Raw genomic sequence first — 23,581 nt, 5'->3', positions numbered from 1 at the left:
ATCACCAACCAGAACAACAAAGGTCAAACCACAGCCATTTGGACGCAAACTGATGGCTACAGTCTTTTGGGATCGGTTTGGCATACTGCTGATTGATTTCATGCCACGTGGAACGACTATAAATGCAGAAGCCTACTACAAAACTCTTCGTAAGTTACGGCGCACCATTAAAAATCGGCGACGTGAGCGGCTGACCGATGTCGTCCTGCTGCACGATAATGCACGTCCACATGTTACGTGTCCGACACGTGATTTACTGATAACATTTGGGTGGGAAATTTACGATCACCCACCATATTGTCCAGACTTAGCTACTTCTGATTACCATTTGTTTGGGAAATTGAAATAATTTTTGAATGTAAGCAATTGGGTGACAATGCTGTTAATCATGGCTAAATGGACTGGTGGCAGAAGAATATGATGAGGGTATATTGAAGCTGGTGTATCGCTACGATAAATGTCTTAATTCATGTTGTGATTATATAGAGAAGTAGTATAAGGTATGTAGTTTAAGAGAAATAAAAATATTTATAACGTTTTCAGAAAAAACGTTTTTACAATAAAATGGTATTTACCTTAGAGATAATCTCTCGTACTTGTTGCAGAGACCATGATGTCCAAAGTGAGGAACTTGAATTGTTGAAGAATATACAACCAGTGATCACAACACATAGTCTATGAATTACTGAGATATCAACAAGTCAAAACTTCAAGGCAAAGTTGATCATTAAGTTGGAATGTTGGTAAATTTAATGGCCTTTTTATACAGAGTATCAGATATGTCACAGAAATGGCTTTGAAAATGCAGGAAAGCAGGTAAAGTAGTGAAATCTGCTTTGTGGATAATACAAACAACAAACTTGACCAGCTTTCATGCCTCTTAAATATAAAGCTAAAACATGAGGAAAAGAGATATACTGGGGATGGATGAGATTGTCTATCTGATGAACTGATGCCTACAGCTGAGATGCAAAATCATCAGGGGAAGTAAGAAGAGTACTTTTGTCAATATTGATGCCTCGCAGATAGGATATAAGATAGGGAAGAGAGAACTTAATATAGATAGGGAAGATTAACAGAGCAAAAGAGAAAAATGGAAGGAATTAGAGAAAGCTGTAAAGATCTGGGGTTCAAAATAGTTTTGCACTTCATGGGGGTTTGGGATACAAAATTGTTTTGTGGAAGATTGGAGCGTAACTTCTAGTCATGTACCAGAAGGCAAAGAAATGAAAACATTGTGCATATGTTCTTCCCAACACCCAGATAGATACTAAAATCCTCCTCTACCTCCATGTTCAGATGTATCTGCTTTTAGTGAGGTAGAACTCGTGAAAGTTCATAGAAAAATATCACCTGATATTTACTTGGGGTTGCTCAAAGCGTATATTGGAACCTGAACTATGGAACTTCTAATGATATCTTTCATATGGAGATGACTGAAAACACTTCTTTACTAGTATAAATGGATAATATTGCTGTTGTTATTACAGAACGAGATATTGACCATGGTCAGTGATGTAAAAACTGATTGAAAAACAAAATCCTTCATTAATAAAAACAAATGAACCAGTGAAGTATTCTGGAATAAGCATAGAAAATCTTACTTTCTGGCCCGGAAAAAGATTCCAGTGGTTAAGGCTGGTAAAGTATCTGTCAGTATGGGTAGACTGATCAACAATATAGGGAGACCAACAGCTAACAACCTGAATTTATCAAGTCTATGATTCATTCCATTATTCTGTAAAATTATTAATATATTATTATGTAAAATTTGAGCTGATGAAATTCAACAGGAGAATATAGGAAAGGGTTGCATGAGTATAGATGAAGAGGCATTCGAAATAGTGAGTGTAGAGGAATCTGCAGTATTAGAGGTGGCAGGAATAATCCATATTGAACTAATTGTACAAGAAAGGAAATTCACATATGAAAGGAGTGAGCAATCAGAAATGAGTTGGCAATAGTAGAAGCCAAGACCCAGATGATGCAAATTTTGCAGTTGCTCTGGGATACTATGATAATCACTAATGATATGACAATCACTAATGATATGACAATCACTAATGATAATGTCGTACATTTGATGCACTCTAAAAAGAAATATTTTGGAAAAATAAATCCCTTGTCATGAGAATTGATGAAAAAGCCCATAGAATAGAAAATACAGTCCAAACTGTAAAGACATTTTAATTTTTTTTCTGCTTAGCCTCCGGAACCACCAGAAGGTATTACTTCAGAGAATGAATGAGGATGATATGTATAAATGTAAATGAAGTGTATACCCTTTGCAGTCTCAGGTCAACCATTCCTGAGATGTGTGGTTAATTGAAACCCAACCAAAGAACACTAATTAGTTGAAACCAAAGAACACTGGTATCCATGATCTAGTATTCAAATCTGTATAGAAGTAACTGCCTTTACTAGGATTTGAACCTTAGAACTCTGTACTTTAAAATCAGCTGATTTGCAATGATGAGTTAACCATTAGACCAACCCGGTGGGTTAAACTGTAGAGACATTGAGAGAAAATAGATAGAAGCATGAAAGGGGTAGTCAGGTGCCACTTTGAAGTAATGCTATTTTAGAGTGGAAACAAAGAAGTAGCAGCTTTTAGTCGATGTGTTGGTCGAGAGACCAGCACATGAAGTGGTGCACATTAGCTTGCTGACAGTACATGATGCACTTTTCCTCCAAAAAAAAAGAAAAATTATTATTATTTAAAGAGTTTGGGTCAAATTGTTACAAGGATGTACTGAAAGTCACCTAATCTAGTGAAATTAATATATCAGAGAATGATTTAAATGTTGAAAAAGTAAAGATGAGTAATAATGATACTGAAGAAAGTTCATGGAATAGAGTGGTTAATTTAGTTTTAAATATAAGGTGTACCCAGTTTTCTCAACCCTTTTAACTCCTAATCATAAGTTAATTGCATGAACAGGTGGTACCCACCCATCACATTTAATATTGAACAAACTTCAAAATAACCTTTGTATATTTCTCACAGACACAATTTTTATAAAACAATTTAACACAATAAGCATGATGTGTACCTGACTGTTGTTCCACATTTACTAAATGGCACTAAATGAGTGACAATATATCAAGTTCAGCACTCTCACTCAAACGTCACATGAATTATCAAGCTTTTAAATTTTTCCACTTCACTTACGGGACTGTATAAGATTACAAATAAATAAAATCATCTTTAATAAATTTAACTGTACCTATATAATTACTTGCCTTAAAAAAAAATACAGATTCTCTTGTAACTGCAGTAATATTGAAGTTTTGTTTCTTATAACCTTCGAATGGAGTTTTTAATAAAATCATAAGATTCAATTTTGATGGATATTTCAAGACCCATGAGGTGAGTAGCTGAATTCTTTTATCAACTGAGTATTTATCATTACCCCAGCCTAAAGTAATTCCTAGTGCTGATTCATGTTCCCTATAATTAATAAAAGAAACATCAACAATAAATATTCCATTCTACAAAACAGTGAATCTAACAAAAATTGGAAAGAGATAAGTACCTGTTATCTTTATTAATCATACATAATAAGGTTGTAAAAACATACATAATAAGGAAAGTAAAAATAAATAAAATATGTTTAAACACTCACTTTCTAAATATTGTTCATGGAAATAGGCTTTCAGAAAATATTTTTGAAATGTTGTTGGGTACCTCCTTTGTCAACATTTTTCATTACATTGAAAAAAGCAATTAGTATAAATTATTAACAAACCTTGATATAAAATAGATCTAAAAAGAATATTCTTGAAACATATTTCTATTTATTTAATCTATTTATTCCCAAAAATTATCAATAATTTTCAAGCTTATTAGGGAAAGTGATGATCAAAGTGGTTTCCCATTGTCTTCTTCAGTAAGCCAAATTTAAGGCTACATAACAGCTTCTCAAACTCACCAAAATGCAGGTGATATCTAGCCCGACATACGCCATTATGTTCATGTCAAGGATTGGCTGTATGGTGAACATCATTACTCTCATAGAAATTAAACCTAAGTGTTGGTGACACTTGCATGCACTACAGGCACAAGAAAATGTGGGATGTATAATGTAAAGCAACAATTTCATCAAATACATTCCTTCAAATCAGCAGGGGAACAATATGATAATATGTGCTTTATTTGCAACTCTATTATTCACTTATTAGGTATGTAGTCATTATTTCAAAGGATTATGTTTCTATCTACTATATTTTATAAGAAAAATCTACCTCCACTACCAAACTTTCTTGTGACCAATGATCATTAATGGTATTCCAGCATAAGTTACCTACTTATCAGATTTACTTACATATGTTACTATTAACCTGCTTTTGGAAATTTCCTACATCTAATTTTGAAAATATACCAAAATCTATAACTTTTCTGTATTCTAATATGAATCGGTAATCATAACCTACTTACTACCTTAATCTTGTAACGATAATCATATTTTCTCAATCATAAAAATTGAATTTTAAATTATTATGAATAGATTTCATGTTTCCAATCCTTTGTTTCAAAGGTGTATATACTGAAATAACTATATTAAATTACTTCCTAAAATTTGTTATCAGCTTATAAAAATCCTACTTGAAAATAATATTGTTTATTTATCAAACATAGTGCTACTATTGACAGTTACATTATTATGCCAGTTTTTCTTTCAATTAAAATAGTAGTTTTAAATCTCTTCAGTATAAAGAAAATAATAATTTGAAATTGCTAATGTCATCATTGTTAAATACTTACATTCAAATTTAATAAAGTATTTACAGTAAATAGTAAAATAAGACTACACATGTAATAACAGTGTATTAACAAATAATACCAATTTTACCAACTTTAACCTAATATGCTTACCTAAATAAAAAATAAAAATATTCTCTATTAAATAATATAACTTTTATCGTGTATTATTTATATATATATACCACACACCGTTAACTGGAATCTAGCAATAAATATTAATAGTATTTAATATAAATATTATAATACTATTAATAGTATTTATAAGCTATAACATAACAACTGCATATACAAAAGATATTAAATTTATAAATATTAATAGGATTTTTAAATTCAAAAATGAAAATAAGTATGAATACACATTAGTCTAAAAAATTATAAAGTTCTATATATATTTGAATAAAAATTCATTTAAATTCTGAGTTAGATACATAAATGGTATAAGTATAAATAATATTGATAAATATAACTTGCAAAACAGATTTAACATAATAAACAACTATTGTTATTTTAGATGATAAAGTATTTAATTCAATTAAGATTTTTCTATTTTGGAAATTTCAAATAATGAATGTAATTCTATAACACAATAATTAATAATAATTATAATTAATAAGAAATTTATCATTTTAAACTGGGATATTTACTAGACTGAAATTGGTAGTACTGTTCAGTACAAATATAATCTCATTTAATTTATGTCATACTTTTTGATAAAGGTGGTTGTATGTATTTGATAATTTATTTTCTTTCTCAAGCAATGTAGGCTTATCACCCAGTTACAGCTGCTGATGATGCATAAATTTCTGTTTTGTGAGAAAAATGCCAAGTATGACTGAGATTCAAACCCAGGATCTATTGGATGAAAGGCATTGATAATGATAGCATTATCAAACGTTTAAAACAAGATGTGCTTTAAATTAATTTTTAAATGCATTTTTGTGATGATGGCTTGAACCTGAAAGTGCTGAGTTTTTTTTTAATAAGAAATTGACTTTATTAATAGTATTTTTAAATTGAATGAATTACAATAGAATATTGATTTTAAATAAACCAATCCATTCAAAATTTTGTTGACTTAAATCAGCAAAATATCTTATGTAAATTTTTAAAAATGTTACCAAAACATTTACTTTCTTCTCAAATGTCATTTGATTTATTTCCTATACTCAATTAATTACACAAAAGCACATGATGTTCATAATACTTTTTTGGTTTTTTCTGTTTAGAATGTTTGTTACTGAATAATCAAATTTCTGGTACTTACATTACATCTAGAACAAAATTGTAACAATGCCCCGGTATTGATAACTCAGCTGTTTTATGAAACTGATTAGATTTAACTGATAATATAATTGATTGGTTTTCATCATTGCTTTTATCCCAGTAAAATGACAATCCAGCTTCCTGATCATAATCAGCATTTGTAGATTCCGAATTTAGATTTTTATAAATAAATTTACCTCCTTCACTTTGTGCCTGAATAAAATAAAACATATTTATTTTATACTACTGTTATTAGATCCAATTATTTTTTTTTAGTTTAATTGATTTTTATTTTTCAGAAAAAAATATGTATATAATGCAATAAAATGAATAATAAACGGTTATATATTTTATATTTTCTGAAACCAATGAAAAAAATATAGTATATTTTTCATCAATTTTATTAATTTTGGTCAAATAAAAAAATCCAGCAGACATTCAACCCTTAGCGGTTTGGGTGAAGAGGATTTTTCAGCAGAAAAGAAATTGTTTGGTGTCAGATGTATTTAGGGATTAAAAAGATAGTTTAAAAAAGACATTTAACTATATTCATTGTGAAGCATAATGAAAATATTAGCAGATTGGATAACACATAAACTAAAGTAATTGAAGTTATTTTTTTTTTTAACCTCTGGTTTTATTTAAATCCACTTTTATTTCCAGAGAAGAATAATTTACAAATTCATTTTTACCAAAAATACAAAATTTCAACATATAACCAAGTTAACACAAATAACAGTTTAGAGACATCAAAACACACGAAATCAGTTTCCAAACATATTTAGTTTGAAATAAAAATAAAAATTATTATGTAATCAAAATAATATACTAATAAATAATCCGCATAAATTGCATGTGTAGAATAAAACAGCCACAAGCTTTGCTAGTCTTTTATGAAGACTATAAAAAAAAATAATTTTTGTTAAACATATTAATACAGTTTCACAACCTGGGGTCATGACCCTTGCAGGGGGTAATTCCCCTTTCATATCACCGCAACTAGTGATAATTCACAACTGGTAGTGAAATTAGCCTACACCTTTACATGTAAGCAATAATGAAATCATTTATGAGAAAAAAATCATTTATTACAAATATTGTACTTACATTTATAAGTACTTGTGTAAAGAAAATAAATTAATGAGATGGGATATTTATTTTTCATTTAAAAGTTTCTACATATGTGGGTCTATGTTACACACAAAAGCAAATTGTTTTCAAAGGATAAAAAGCCTATAATTAGATTTTAGCGCAACCATGACAAAAAACCCTTTTCACAGATATAAGACATGATGAAAGGAATTAATTTCTTCATCACTTCGACGAGCAAGTCAAAACTTATCAAAATGTTCAAATGTAATCTGCAGTTATAACGTTTTATTGAGAATGACATTTGTTTATCTTGGAAAAATATTACTAATTCATCTCACAATTCCAATATCCAGGTTAACACTTTCCCCTCGATAGCCATCTGACTTCTGTATGGAAAAGAAAGGATTTTTTTTCTTCCGTTTCACCCCATTGTTTACCTAACAGCTTATTCTGTAATGGTCGACTTTTAATAAAGATAACCATTTTCACAGCTTTACAAAGAATTTGTTTAAGACTTTCCAGCATATTTTTTGTGATAAGAGCATGTCTTTGAAGGAAGCCACATAAACTAATTTAATTAAAAATAATTCAAATTCAATTTTTTTAAAAACAAATTAAGAAGAAAATTGTGTGTTTATCATGTAAAAGTTAAGAACAAGATCAAAAGAACATACCTCAGTGCCCATAGTGTTAATTACATTCATAATAGAAGGAGCGGTAAAGGGTAAAAATTATAACAGGAAAGAAACATTGTTGGAGCAGAAAAAATTCATAGAGTTTATTAATGTGAATATATTTTATTTTTTTGGTTGCTATATTAAGAACAATGTTTATTACGTACAGAATAATACAATTTTCTGTATATTTTTCATCTGATTTGCTTCAATATAAAACCAATTTTTAAAAGTTTTTATTTACTTTTTATTGGTTGTATTTACATTAATTTTCTCAGAATTAAATTCTCTACAAGAATCTTCTGCATTAAATCTTCCCAATTTACAAGCCATTTAACAAAGCTATTTTATTACAAACCTAAAAAAACTTTTTTTTCAACACCAAATTTTGTTTTACATCAAATATCTAAAAACCTACTAGAGTTACAATTCTGGGACCTGTTTTATACTATTTCCCAGCTAAAATTACATAAGAAACCACCAACTTTACTCCTTAATTTGGGTCCCAAAAAATTACATTAGGGCTTCTTTTTACTAGAAGAGTGAAATCCGGGCGAAATCTTTCGCTAACCATAACTCGAAAACAAAGCATTTGCAGAGCTATGTTTAAATGAACTTTTTCCATTTTTTTCTCCAGTAGAACATGTCCTGAAAGTTTCTTCATTTCTTTCAGGGATGCTCTGTATAATGTTTTTACTATTATACCATAAATTACAAACAACAATATATTTTTTGTGATAAATAAATAAGGAAACTGCAGTTGGTTTAAGTAGGCAGTGATCAGAACTTAAGGATTGAATGCTTCATACAGTCACTGATAAACACATGCTGTTAGTCTCAAAAGATAAATTACGAAGAGTGAAAGAAGGTTTTCAAGAGGAATACAAAACTAATTAATATTGGCAAAAAAAAAAGTATAACTGTAAACTACATTCTTTTAAAGCCACTAAAAGTAGAAATTTAAGTATATACTCATAAAATAAATTTTAAAAAATACCATTAAGGATTAGTTTATATCTCACCCAAATATTAAATGATAAATGACGTTGTGATTTTACATCTAGTGATAATTTCTTGTTATTTGCAGAATTATTTATCTCCAATGCAGCAGAAAGATGACTTCCAGGACTGGACATTTGCAGCAGTGCTGTATGTGATAATCTAAAATATAATTTTTTTAATGTGTTTTAGAAATAAAAATAGATAATAGAAATAAATTATAGAATTAAGAATAAAAATACATATATAAATAATGAATATGCATTAATATTTTCCTTTGTTATTTTAAAATAATGTTGAAATTATTTAAATCACAAAAATTGGCTCCAAAGAAATCTAGACTGGGTAAAAGACTCCCACTAGATAAAAGAACCAAAGTGACTTATCAGATGAAGTCAAAGTTCATGTATCTATCACACTTTCCCAGATAAACCGAGACACTAATACTTTTCAGTTACATTACAGTGCCACAAATGTAGTTAATAAAGGAAATTGTAGCAAACAGACTGATACACATTGAGTATATTTACAGATCTACAACAAATTCATGTATCTAGGTATACCCCAAATATAAATGGCAAAAAAATGCTTTTTATCCAAACATCTGACAATGACCATTTCCACAGTATTATCATATTTTTCATCTTTTCAGTTGCTATCCACTTATATTACTAAACAGTATTCAACTAGCATTTAATAAAGAATAAATAATTAAAATTGATCACATAGTTCATGTAAACTGACTGGCAACTCTCTTTGACAGCTAAATCTGCCTTATAATTGCTGGAAATTCTTACTATCCATCCATAACTAGTACTGATATGTGTATTGCAAATGTCTAGAAATAAAGTAGATAAATAACTAAACAATAAAAAATAACGCATAATCCATTTGTCTGAAATTATCAAATTAATTGTAAATATGTAAAGTAATGCTTAAGTGCACTCACTAATTTATCACTAAGTATTCTATGACATCATCTGATAATGTTTATAAAAATATTTAATATAAATATGGTATAAATGTAAGCAATTATTTTATTAATATGTATATATATATATATATATATATATATATATATATATAAATTTGGTTCTACTTTATCAGTATTAGATGAGATGTGAAAAATGTTTGTGTGTGTGTGTATATATATATATATATATATATCATATATATATATTTTATTTATTTTATTTGGTCAACTAAAGTACACAATAAATAAAGTATGATGACTTACCTTATTCTACTATATATGCAGGAGCACTTTCGCAATTTATTCACATCATCAGCTGCATTACATATTCATCTCAAATTACATCAAACTTCATAAAATATAATAACATATCATGCATTTATTTATTTTAATTAAAATTTAAAACAATATATAAAAATATGAAAAATTAATTAACTTTTAACATTAAAAATTAAATTGTAAAAATGTCTATATACGTAAAAATTGACATCAAGGCATAATATCAAATTAAAATTAAAAATCAAAAATTCAAATAAAAATAATTTTAAGTAAACCAATTCTGCATGTTGTCCACTTAACTGAACTTACTTTATTGTACTGATTGAATATTAAACTATACATCACTATCAAAATAAGATCGTGGTGCCATCAACTGCAGCTTTCAAAATACTGTTATCCTCATATTCTGTCTGAAGTTGATCATATTAAATTTATTTTTATGTTTATATATATAGTATTTTTCTAAAATGTATAATTCCTTTCTATTTTTATTCATATTATATTTTTTAATTTCCAGTATTTTTAAAATTGTCCAAATATCAGATGTGTTTATTCTTAATCAGATGACCACATACATCAGAGAAACCTAGTTTACCTTTTTTATAATTTCTAAAATATTCCAAGAATCTACCCTTAAAGGATCTAATGGTCTTTCCTATAAAAATATGATCACAATCATTGTATACAATTTTATAAATACTACTCAAATTATATAAATCAGATTATTCACAGATTATATTATTCTGTACTTCGGTTGATCTAATAAAATAAATATATTTGTATATAGTACAATACAGAGGAGTGTGATTCTTAAAAGTATTGCTTTTAGAAAAATAATTATAAATGCCAACCAGGCAAAATTATTATTTAAATTCTAAAAGTTACATGTTAAACTTAGTAATATAATGCAATCAATAAAATTCAACAAAATATGCCTTAAATTAAATGTGATACTAAATATGCTAGGCTCAATATAAAAAATTACCAAATTAATAAATGTGTAAATAAAACAAAAGAGTTTGCTGAAAAACTTAGGGTAAAACAAGAAATCAAATATGCATATTATAGAAAAAATTTAATAAATATTGAATTATAAAACACACATTTACACTTGGAAAAAAATGTTGGGTAATCTTATATTTGATTATGTATCTAATTTGATTAGGGACAATATTGAAATATATAAAAAGAATCTTAAAGACAATAAATATAATAAAAATGATTATTAAATAATAATTATTAAAGTAATGATAAGTATAATTATAATCTTAATATTTATAATAATAATAATAATAATAATAATAATAATAATAAAGGATTGGGTTATTTCACATTACAGGAAAATTTGTTGGGTGATAATGTTTATGATAATTTACAACTAGACAATATGCATGAAAATTCATGTTCATTTCCTGACAAGTGTATTGATTTGATAAATTTAACAAATATGGTCCTTAATAATGATGAACATTTTATTGTAGCTAATGCGTATAAGTTTAATCTGACAAAGGATGATAAGAATGATATTGTTAAGAATGACATTGAATTGATAAGAATGACATTGTGGTAGATTCCGAAATAAATTAAATAAAGCAAATCCTAATGAAAAGGAGGTGTTATGTAATAGCATTAGTAATAAAATGTATGATATAAAATACAAAATATAAATGGAAGCCTAATATAAAAACAGGAAATATAAATTACAAACCTTTTATAATTATAATAAAAAAATAATTTACAACCTGAAAAATAAATAAAATAATGATAATAGTATCATTTTACATATATAAACATTTTTACAATTTAATTTTTAATGTTAAAGTTCATATTTTTACATATGTAAACATTTTTCAATTTAATTTTTAATGTTAATTAATTTTTCATATTTTTATATATCGTTTTAATAATTTAACTAAATAAAAGTTAAAAAAAAATATTAAAAAAAAAAATAGAAAGATTAAAGGTATTAAATTTTAATTAAAATAAATAAATGCATGATATGTTATTATATTTTATGAAGTTTGTAATGTAATTTGAGATGAATATGTAATGCAGCTGATGATGTGAGTAAATTTCAAAAGCGTTCCTACATATATAGTGGAATAATAATCTTTAGTTGATCTAATAAAATAAATATATTTGTTTATAGTACAGAGTAAGATTCTTAAAAGGACTGATTTAAAAAAATAATATGTAAATACATATAATATACATAATATATATTATAAAGCCTTAATTACACATTAAAGTTCAGCCATAAATATCCAATAGGGTTGAGTATAAATTAATATACTATACTATAAATACATCATAGAACTTCTTAATATGGACTTAGTATAGGGTATGGGTTGGGAAGTAAGTTTAGGTTAAAGGAGGTTGAGTTGATGGAAGAATAATCACCAAGCAAATCAGGATAAAGTCGTCAAATGAATTCAAAACAAACTTCTAAAGTACACTGGGAGTACTGAACTAGTAATCTGTAATATAATTTATTACAGTGGCATGTGGCCAGAAGAATTTCTTAAGAAACCACGATTATAATTCTGAAAAAGCAGGTACCTTATGTATTAATATTATAGGACAATTAATTTAACTTTACATTCAATAAAATTTCTTCTATTAATTAATTTTGAATAATAGACTAGGTTAAGAAATGAAGCAACTGGATTCAGGAAGGCTATTTGCAAAACCAGGCTAATATAATACATTGATGAGAGGTACTGGTACACAAAAAAGGATGATGCATTAAAAAACTAAAGAGTAGATTGAAAAGATAGAAGATTGCTTGAAGTTAAGAAAAACATGCAAACGGAAGAATTGTATCTGAAACGGAATCAACAAAGAAATTAAAGCATGCAAAAAACTGAGCAGTTTAAATTACGAAGAGGAGCAATAAAGGATATTATACAGAACCAGTTTTTAACATAGGTGTTAAAGATTACGATGGAAAATTCTCTAGAATAAAGGAACAGTGCTGGAAGAAGAAAATAAATTGTATAAGGTTTGCAGATGATATGTATTTTGGGAAATGAAGTGCAGAAATTCAACAGATGATTTCAAAATTAAAGTAATTATGACAGAATATGGAATAAAATGAAAGTTTAAAAATCAAACATAATGATAGAAACATAGAAAACAGTAAGCAAATGAATTTTGGTGCACAAAAAAGATTGAAAAGTAAAACATAAATATTTATAGAAAATATTTATTTATAAAATATTTTTTCATAATCCAAGAAAAAGAAAAATACATAACATCTGAATCAATAAGTTCAAAGTAAGAGAGTTCTTTTTTTTTCATATAAAATACTTGCATATAAATATAACATGAAATAATTAATAAACCTAGCTGTATAAAAATCTGCTAATATTATTTTTACTTTGTTTAGATTTTTGCGTATATCTAATAGCACTTCTTTTAATTTTAAAAATTAAAGAAATTACACTCAAACAAAAAAAATATTATATTATAATGCTATAGAACAGATCACACAAATGTGTTGTCTGCTGAAACAAGCTTTCAAACAGTGAAGATAAATTTTAACAATGGATTAGAAAATATTGTAGTAATAATTGTTTAATATTATTTTTTTATCCCTTCCAGAAACAATAAAAAAATAGTATTAGTTATCATAATTGTAAAGTAACAACAAACAGTACAAACAAAAGCTTATAATAAAGGAAAATATTTATGATACTTACGAGTTTTTAGTGTAATTAAGATCAAATATATAAGCATCATTTCTATAATTAATTGATGTTACTGTATAAATGTTGTTAGTACCGTTTTCATTTAATCGATAAAAGTAACAGGCAGTTAAATTAGCAAAAGGTTTTGAAGTTCTATAAACTGATATAATGTTTCCATCATCTACAGACTTTGTAAGTTCTGCAAAAACTTTCAATGAATTTCCTGTTTGGTTCATATTGAATGTTGAATTTAAAGATAACCACTGTGAAAAAATAAAATAATAAATAAATAAAAATTAATAAAATGCAAAATTATACACTAAAAATGGTAGTATATATTAATTTCAGAAAAAAGTCCTTTACCTACATGAAAATAAATAATATCCAAATGTAGATGAATAAACTAAATGACATCTCTTCAAAATCTAATAAATATAATTCTTTTTCTTTAATATATCTTAAGTGGCAGTGATCATTGTGGTCATTAGCTACTAATAAATGTCAATGGTACACAGAAAAACTGATGCAAAGTTGTTAAACTTCCATGACTAGCAGGATTTATTTATTAAATGCGGCATAGTAGTAAGATTTTATCTTACTTCGCCTCCTTCAATTCCAGGATATTATTCCATTAAATATTCCTAGTGATGCACAGTTATCGAGATGTAAGGGATGCAATTAATTTTAACAATTCATTATTATTTAAAGAAAATAACTGATTATGGAGGTATCTCTGAAACTGCATTCTTCTTGATAGAACATCTTCCTTATAATTAATGTTTAATTCATTGATGTAATATAAAATTCATTGTTTTGTTGTGTGTGTGTGTCTCTCTATCTCTCTCTCTCTCTCTCTCTCTCTCTCTCTCTCTCTCTCTCTCACTCTCTCTCTCTCTCGCTGTGTGTGTGTGCATGTGTGTGTGTGTGTGTGTATGTGTGTATGTGTCTTTTTTTAATTTGAATAATTTGATTTCTTGGGATCCAGGTCAGACATCCCAAATTCTCTTATGAAAAATTTAGCACTGAAAACAATGGCTAATATTACAATAAAAAGTGTGATGGTGTACACAAATACAAGACATGTGCAATGTATTTTTCAACATTTGCAACATTTACAAGAAGAATTAATTTCAACTTGCATTTTGTCATCAGTATTGTTGGAACCTATAACATAGTGAAATAATTATTGTGAAAAAACTTTTTAGGATGGAATTTTAACCTATTCATATCTTTGATTCTTGCTTCTCAACTACTTTGCAAAACAAAAGTAAAATGTCTATACTTAGTAGTAACACCAATTTTTTTTTTTTTTTTTAATATTATATCAATTTTCTAACTAATGCTGATAATACTGACGTTTTTCCTAGAATGATTTCCATAACCAAGTAGAGCTGTAGTAAGTAAGCTAGAATTTTTAGTATATTCAAGTTCAGTATCTAGTTTTACACCTTTCCAAGGATCACTCAATTCAAATGTTAATTCACGTTTAAATAACGTTTTCAATTCATAATTAAATTTAGCAATAAATCTTTTTTTATCATTTAGCTGACCAAGTGCATAACTTAAAATACCTCTTTCATTTATCTGTAAAAAGAAAAAAACACATTATTGAAAAAAATAATTTACTTAAATGTAACTATACTATTATATAAAAAGGAAGAGGATTTTTGTTTGTTTTGGATAAACAAAAAACTACTCGATCAATCGCAACCAAATTTTTACCCATGTTTCTTAGCATAACTGAGAATGGTTTTAGATATATTTCAACTAGAAAAATCTCAGAAAAAAAAAATATATGTACAGAGTGTTTCTTAAATGGTGGGCTTGTTATACTTTTTTGAATTCTACTTTTAAAACTACACAAAAAATTTTCTTAGGAAAAATGGCGATTTCTCCTTTGTTCTCCCCCCTCTTCCCTTCCCCCTAGAACCAGAACCCTGCTCCAATAGCATTACTCAGTCCTACAAGTGCCATAGCCTCAATCCTCTCAGGTGACATGCCTCCTGACCCGATCAACCTCACCAACCGACCTGAGGTTGCTACTCTCAAACAGGATCGCCTGATGATCACTTAGCGTCTTTTCACTCATCACCTCCCATTGTCTCACTCCTCTAGGAACTCTCTCCGAATCGAAGGCAACGTCAATGAAGGAGCTGCCACCCCCCTCACCAACGTCGGCTCCCTCCCGTTGTTGAGGCAGGTGAGCTGCAACCCAGCCATCACCTCGTCAAGTAACCTTCCTCTGGCATTCATGATACGGCCCCCCAGGCCACACATTTGGCATTAAAATCGCCTGCAATTTGCATGTCCTTCCTGGCTCCAAGTACCACATTCTTTATACTATGCAAAGCAGCCTCAAAATCCTCCCTAGAACAATTAGGAGATACATAAACACAACAAATAAGAACGCTGGGCAGCTTCGCCCACACATAATCGTCTCCCGACCCATACGACAACACGGGGACCAGACGTAATTTAATGATCTCTACATTGGAGCCGCCATCTCGAAGCCAATCAGCCTCCATTGCCTTTTGCACATTTGTCTCTGATACCAACAACATCTCCACGTTCTTGCGAGGCAATCTCAAGTATTGCGTTATGAGACATAACACTCCTGTTTTCATTAATTTGAATGAATCTAACCATTCACGGCTTGCAACCAACACTGCTCGTCCTATGCCCGATTCCTCCGTAAGTCAGGTACACCAGATATTCTCTACGCTCCACTGCCTTGTGGCACGCAGCACCATAATTGAAACACACTCGTGACCTATTGGGTCCAGTACACCTCAAGACAATGTGCCCTCCCTCCAAGCAACAAAAACATTGAGTTTCCCCTCCAGTAGAGTGACCAGACACAACATCCCGCCAATTTGCAGCCTCACCTTCACCACTAAACGGGACGCCACAACATGCAACAACACAACCGTACTTTGTATCGCCAAAAGCAGGCCTCGTCGACATGATCTTCGGCTCTACATCAGGGTCTTCTAACCCCTTCTTAATCGTAGCAACAATCTCAGCCTCCATTGTGTCCTTCTCTATATCCATCATAAGGGCATATGCTGGTTTACCCCTTACCGTGCGGGTAACATTCAGACCTGCCAACTTGCCCTGCACTTGCTGCTTCATCCCATGTAACTTCTCCACCTGTCCTTTAACACAGATATGGAAGACCTCACCCAGCCCCTTGTTGATCAAGAAAATATCTCCCAGTTCCTCTCTCAGCGCTTCTTCTTTAACCTTCCTCATCAAATCGGCATATGTAGTGCCCTCAGCCTTAAGCACAATCATGCCTGACAACTCCCCCTTACTTTGCTGACCACCCTTACTCACCGCCTTAACTGCAGTATCCTTTTCCATGTAGGGAGTTCTCTTCTCTCCCTGCCTCCTCCTGTAATACTTGAGCACCTGCTTAAGATACCAGCCTATCTTGTTTCCAGCTGCACCAAAAAATCTTCTTATAAGCTCTGAGAAGATCCTCAACAACCATCCTGTTATCCGCCTTAGAATCAATAACCACTGTATAACAACCTCCCAACTTCTTATCTTCCAAGTCCCCCAAGAGGACTTCAGTATGTCCTCTTACTTTTTTTATCACACTGTTGGAACTAAGAAACAATATATTGATGTCATTGTCGATAACAGCCCTGTGAGAATTTTTTGAAAACTGATTTTTAAATTCTGCAAAATTAATTTGAATTTAAATGTCAAGTGAATAATGTATTTAAATTATAAAATGTATTTAAAATATTAAATTAATATTTTGGCCCTAATGAAAACATACATGACCACAACAGATATGGGTAGATGTGCTTCTCGATGGTTAAAAAATGTTACTGCCCCAGCATTTACCTGGATGTTGAATGTTTGTCAGTATTTCTTCAAATAGTTATGAAAATACAGATGTAATGATTTTAATAAATGAAAAATTTATATTTTTTAAATAAGAAAGCAAACAAATAAAAAATGTAATAATAATTACCTTATGTTGTACTTCAGCTCTATAATCCAGAGCTTTATTAGGACATGCGAGATTTAATTTAATGGCAAAATCACGATGATCTGAGTTCAATAATACATTTGAAAAGAGTTGTTTAGCAGTCCACTCAGTTTCACCAATTTTTATGCGACCATTACTGTTGAAATAATTATTACCACGACGCAATTCCCACACTGCAGATAAATTATACTGTGGCCAGCTGCTCATCTAAAATAATATAAATTATAATTACAATGCACAAATTATAATTATTAAATGAAAATCATTCACAGTTCATGAAGTAAAATTAATAAGAAAATCTGAGTAAACCAACAAAGGGCTTCTCAGACAAACTGTGAATTATCCACTACTATGTAGAGGAATACATAATACATGTTTAATCTAGCCTTGGCCAAAGACCATTGGATACTCATTTTAAGGACTCTGATAATGAATAATAGTATACTTACTTTGCTAAAATGCAGAAAGCCTTCAAACAATCTTGTTAAATAATTGGATAATCAATATTAGCTTTTACTACTATGTTAATAGTAGCCATATAAAATATTATATTCTACCATACTGTGGCTATGTTCATCATTTTTCTTTATTACATTATCTCATATATACGTATTATATTTTTCTTTTTTTGATAAAGCAACATATGCCTCAAGTGAATATTTTTTACATTAGCCACATCAAAATTCTTCACCTTTTCTGTATTATTAGGTATAAAGTACTTTAAAAATTTACTAGTCCCCCAAAAACAAACTTTATTAGAGTAAGTAATTCTACAATAAAATTTTTTATCCAACCAAATGAGGGCTTCAAAACTCCCTCCAGGATGAGAGAAACAAATAACAGATCAGCAATTCTGAATCATCAGCTCCTAAAATGTATTCTGCAAAAAATTTCTCTTCTTCGTCATACTAAAGAAGCAGCTGAGAACAGTGAGGCTTTCTGCAGGAAAATAAAAGGTTATTTATTTCTTGAATTAAATGGTGTTTGAAAGTTTCTAATTAAATATAAATTAGCCAGCCAAAACTCCCATTAAAAAATAAAGATTACATTATCTCAAAATACCAAACAAGCAGAAAATCTTTCTCAGCTTTCAGCTCTCCTAGTTGTACTGTAACCTTCTCAATAAATTAATATTTTTACAAACAAAAGGTAATAATAAAATAAAAGAAATACATATTTGTTATTAACATTCTTTACCTGTAAATTAAGATGAGCTTTTTCTTTTGAAAAACTTCCTGTTGTATGCTTTTGCAGTTTAGTACTGAAATCAACAGTCTGAAACTCAGACCTACTAACTAAATAATACTGTAATTTTGCTTTAGCATTAATCATAGTTGATGATGATTTTAAATTACCTTTAACCTTAACATCAATAACAGGTGACGAAACTTTAATCAGTGCATTATACTTATCTTCATTTAAATTTAAATCTCCTGATACAGAATAAAAGCAAGTATTAAAAACTAATAAATAAATTTTTGTCTTAAAAACACACACACACATGAGTATATATAAAATAAAATCATACATAACTGAAACTACGATGTAAAGTGCCATCCAATTAATTAGTACTAAATACTTTGGTCCAGTTTCACAGGTGACCCACATCTCCAAAGTCACAAGTAATATAATATATATAGTTCTTTTAATAAAAGTAGTTCAAAAACAAATATAATTGGGTTCTAAGGTGCCATTATATGACAGCACAACCCAGCTTTTTGACATTCTTGTAGTCTTTAAGTAGCACATACTGCTTCGTTTAAAAATTGTAGCCATGCTTGAGGAATATATGGTACAACAGAATGTATGATGTGCATTTTCTGGGAGGAGACAAAAAGAACTCCTACAAAGAATATTTATATGGAAATATTCCTATTAAGTGAGAAATATTTGTTATGTACAATAGTGAACACTGGATCATTAAATGACCTCAAGAATGCTCAAAATTCATTGATGAAGAGGCTAATCTGGTTGTGCTGTTCAGAGATTTTGACAAAAGCAGTAATGCAGAAAGTGAAGATGACATGCAAGTAATGACAGAAAGCACAATTTCAATAGGGTATTTTCATCGTTTAGCTCACAATATAATGCATGAACATTTGAATTTTCAGAAAGTGTGTACATTGTGGGTGCTTATAGTGGAACGGAAAAACACAAGATGAATAAAATTGTAAAATCTTTTCCTCACACACTGATAAAGAATTTAACAGCAATGTTATTGGAGATGAATTATGATAATTATAATTATTATTATTTAGATTGTCACTACCGACCTGAATCAAGACATAATTTTCACTTTTATCAAAGAAATTCAAGACATTGTCAACTCATAAGGTTATGCTTCGCAGTTCTGGGATTCTTGATGATTGCTGCTGCCTCATTTTTAAACAAGATAAAGATGTGAACTCTGCATCATAATACTATAAAGTTCATTTGTTGCTTAGGCATGCAATCTGAAAATATGGACAATCCAACTATCTAGAGAACTACTTATCCATTGCCAAGATTCCAGATCTCATACAACTTAATTAATCGAGGAGAAAAGTGGTGAATTAATGAGAACTTCTTCAAAACCTGCTTAAAATCTGACTTTCACTAGTTTGATCTGTTGAAAATTCACTTGTAAATATGTCTTAGATTGTGTGTTTAAGATGTTAAACATGAGTACATCAAACACAGTAAAAATATGACTAAAACACCAACCCAAAAAGTTTTTATGAAGGTTTAAGTGCAGTTATAAGCATTGAGATGAGTATCAATGTTGATAGAGATTGTGGTGATCGATAAAATTAGTTTTCACAATTTATTAATAAATAATTACCAACATTCTTATGAATAATGTCACTGATTTAAATATATTATTGACGTCTAGTAGATTTAGATTCTTTTAGTAGAAAATTTATATTAAATAGATTCTTACCAGCTAATATGAAAAATTTATCACTAAGACCAGTCACAACTAAATTTGAACTATATTTGGTTCCACGGTCATAACTGATGTTACCAGTGACATCAATATACCGCTTATTATAAATGTGTGCATTGAACGACGGCTGGTACCTAAAATAATAGCAGAAAAAATTAATCACTATCACAAAATGACAAAATATTATTATCAAGTACATTATATATGCCAATAAATATTTTACAAACAAATTCATGAATCACGTCCATAATAGATGAAATATGGGGGGGCAACATTCATAAAATATTGTTTTTTTTGTCATTTGACTGGTTTGATGCAGCTCTCCAAGATTCCCTATCTAGTGCCAGTTGTTTCATTTAGGTATACCTCTTACATCCTACTTCCCTAACAATTTGTTTTACATATTCCAAATGTTGCATGCCTGCGACTATTTCAGGATGCCTTAATATGTAACCTACAAGTCTGTCTCTTCTTTAAACTACATTCTTCTAAATACTTCTTTCTTCATCAATTTGTCGCAACACCTCTTCATTTGTCACTTTATCCACCCATCTGATTTTTAACATTCTTGTATAGCACCACATTTCAAAAGATTCTAATCTTTTCTTCTCAGGTAATCTGATTGTCCAAGTTTCACTTCCACATAAAACTACGCTCCACATATATACTTTCAAAAATGTTTTCCTGATGTTTAAATTAATTTTTGATGTAAACAAATTATATTTCTGACTGAAGGCTCGCTTCTCCTCTGCTATTTGGCATCTTATTTCGCTTCTGCTTCGTCAATCTTTAGTAATTCTACTTCTCAAATAACAAAATTCTTGTACTTCCACAATCTTTTCTTTTCCTATAGTTATATTCAGTGGTCCATCTACATTTCATTACTTTCATTTTGTTCTTGTTTATTTTCATGTGGTAGTTCTTGCGTAAAACTTCATACATGCCATTCATTGTTTCTTCTAAATCTTTTTTACTCTCAGTTACAATTATTATATCATCAGTAAATCATATCATCTTTATCTTTTCACCTTGTACTATTACTCTGAATCTAAATTGTTCTTTAACATCATTTACTGCTAGTTCTATGTAAAGATTAAAAAGTAACGGGGATAGGGAATATCCTTGTTGGATTGATTCTTTATTACAGTTTCTTTCTTATGTTCTTTGATTATTACTGTTGCACTTTGGTTCCTGTAAATGTTAGCAACTGTTCTTCTATCTTCATACTTGAACTGTAAATTTTTTAAAATGCTGAACACCTTATTCCAGTCTACATTGTCAAATGCCTTTTCTAAGTCTATAAATGCCATGTATGTCGATTTGTTTTTTTTTAATCTTCCTTCTATTATTAATATGAGCGCTAAAATTGCTTCCCTTGTCCCTACTTTTCTTGAAACCAAATTGGTCTTTTCTTTTCACTCTCCTCTCAATTCTTCTGTACAGAATTCTAGTTAAAATTTTTTATGCGTGAGTAGTTAAGCAAATTGTTCTGTATTCTTCACATTTATCTGCTCCTGCTTTCTTTTGTATCATGACAATAACACTCACTTTGGTATCTGAGTGAACTTCCCCCTTTTTGTAAATATTACACACCAGTTTGTATAATCTGTCTTTTGCTTCCTCACCTGTATTTTGCAGTAATTCTGCAGGTATCCCGTCTCTCCCTGTAAGTCTTTCTGCCATTAAAATCATTTAATGTTCTATTAAATTCAGATCTCGATATTGTATCTCCTTTTTCATCCCCTTCAACTTCCTCTTCTTCCTATATAACACGAGTTTCTAATTCATTTCCTCCATATAGCTCTTCAATACATTCCACCCATCTATTGACCTTTCCTTTTGTATTATAAATTGGTGTATCATCTTTATTTAACATATTATTAGATTTTAACTAACGTACCACAAAATTCTTCTTAACTTTCCTATATGCTTTGTCTATTTTACCAATGATCATTTTTCATTCCACTTCTAAACACTTTTCTTTAATCCATTCTTGTTTCTCTAATTTGCACTTCCTGTTTGTAATATTTCTTAATTATTGATAGGTTCTTTTACCTTCTTCGTCACTAGCATTCTTATACTTTCTATACTCATCCATCAGCTGCAATATATCCTCTGATATCCAAGGTTTTCTACCAGTTCTCTTTGTTCCGCCTAAGTTCGCTCTGCTGATTTAAGAATTTCCTTTTAAACATTCTCCCATTCTTCTTCTATATTTTCTCTCTTATCTTTTCTACTCAGACCTCTTGCGATGTCCTCCTCGATAATTTTATTTATCTCCTCTTCCTCAAGCTGATCTAAACTTCACAGATTCATCCGTCATCTTTTCTTTAAGTTTTTAAATCCCCATCTACATTTCATTACCACTAAATTATGGTCGCTATCAATGTCTACTCCTGAATATGGTTTGCAGTTGACGAGTTGATTTCTAAATCTTTGCTTATCCATGATATAATCTGTCTGATACTTCGCAGTATCAGCTAGCTACTTCCTTGTATATATTTTACTATTATGATTTTTAAACTCGGTATTGGCAATTACTAAATTATACTTCATGCAAAACTCAATAAGTCAGTTCCCTCTTTCATTTCTTTTGCCCAGCTTGTATTCCCCCACAATATTTTTTCTTGCCTTCTCCAATACTTGCATTCCAATCTCAAACTATCATTAAATTTTCATCCCCTTTTATGCATTTAATTGCTCATCAATTTCTTTATATATACCTTATCATCAACATGGGCACTTGTAAGTATATAGACGTTAACTGTCGTTGTTGGCTTAGGTTTTAATTTTATCCTGATTAAAATGATTCTATCACTAAGCTTTTTGAAATACTCTACTGTCTTCCCTATCTTCTTGTTCATTATGAAACCTACTCCTGCCTGCCCTTTATTGGATGCTGAGTTAATTATTCTAAA

The 23,581-nt window shown here is 29.5% G+C and overlaps 1 protein-coding gene across 1 annotated transcript in view; it reads right to left on the bottom strand.

Annotated features, from left to right (window-relative positions):
* The window catches only part of LOC142322172 (uncharacterized), a 123,760-nt gene that overhangs the window by 49,398 nt on the left and 50,781 nt on the right, over positions 1-23,581 (bottom strand). The window contains exons 13-20 of the mRNA XM_075360942.1: positions 20,658-20,797; positions 18,935-19,170; positions 17,720-17,944; positions 15,091-15,318; positions 13,747-13,997; positions 8,817-8,955; positions 6,030-6,241; positions 3,244-3,451 (exon numbers count right to left, since the gene is read on the bottom strand). Of these exons, the coding sequence (XP_075217057.1) occupies positions 3,244-3,451; positions 6,030-6,241; positions 8,817-8,955; positions 13,747-13,997; positions 15,091-15,318; positions 17,720-17,944; positions 18,935-19,170; positions 20,658-20,797 (1,639 nt within the window). The remainder of the gene's footprint in view (positions 1-3,243; positions 3,452-6,029; positions 6,242-8,816; positions 8,956-13,746; positions 13,998-15,090; positions 15,319-17,719; positions 17,945-18,934; positions 19,171-20,657; positions 20,798-23,581) is intronic.

The sequence above is a fragment of the Lycorma delicatula genome, chromosome 3 (assembly GCF_047948215.1).
Source record: "Lycorma delicatula isolate Av1 chromosome 3, ASM4794821v1, whole genome shotgun sequence".
NCBI classification, from domain to species: domain Eukaryota; kingdom Metazoa; phylum Arthropoda; class Insecta; order Hemiptera; family Fulgoridae; genus Lycorma; species Lycorma delicatula.
This window is presented reverse-complemented; position numbering and strand designations above follow the sequence as displayed.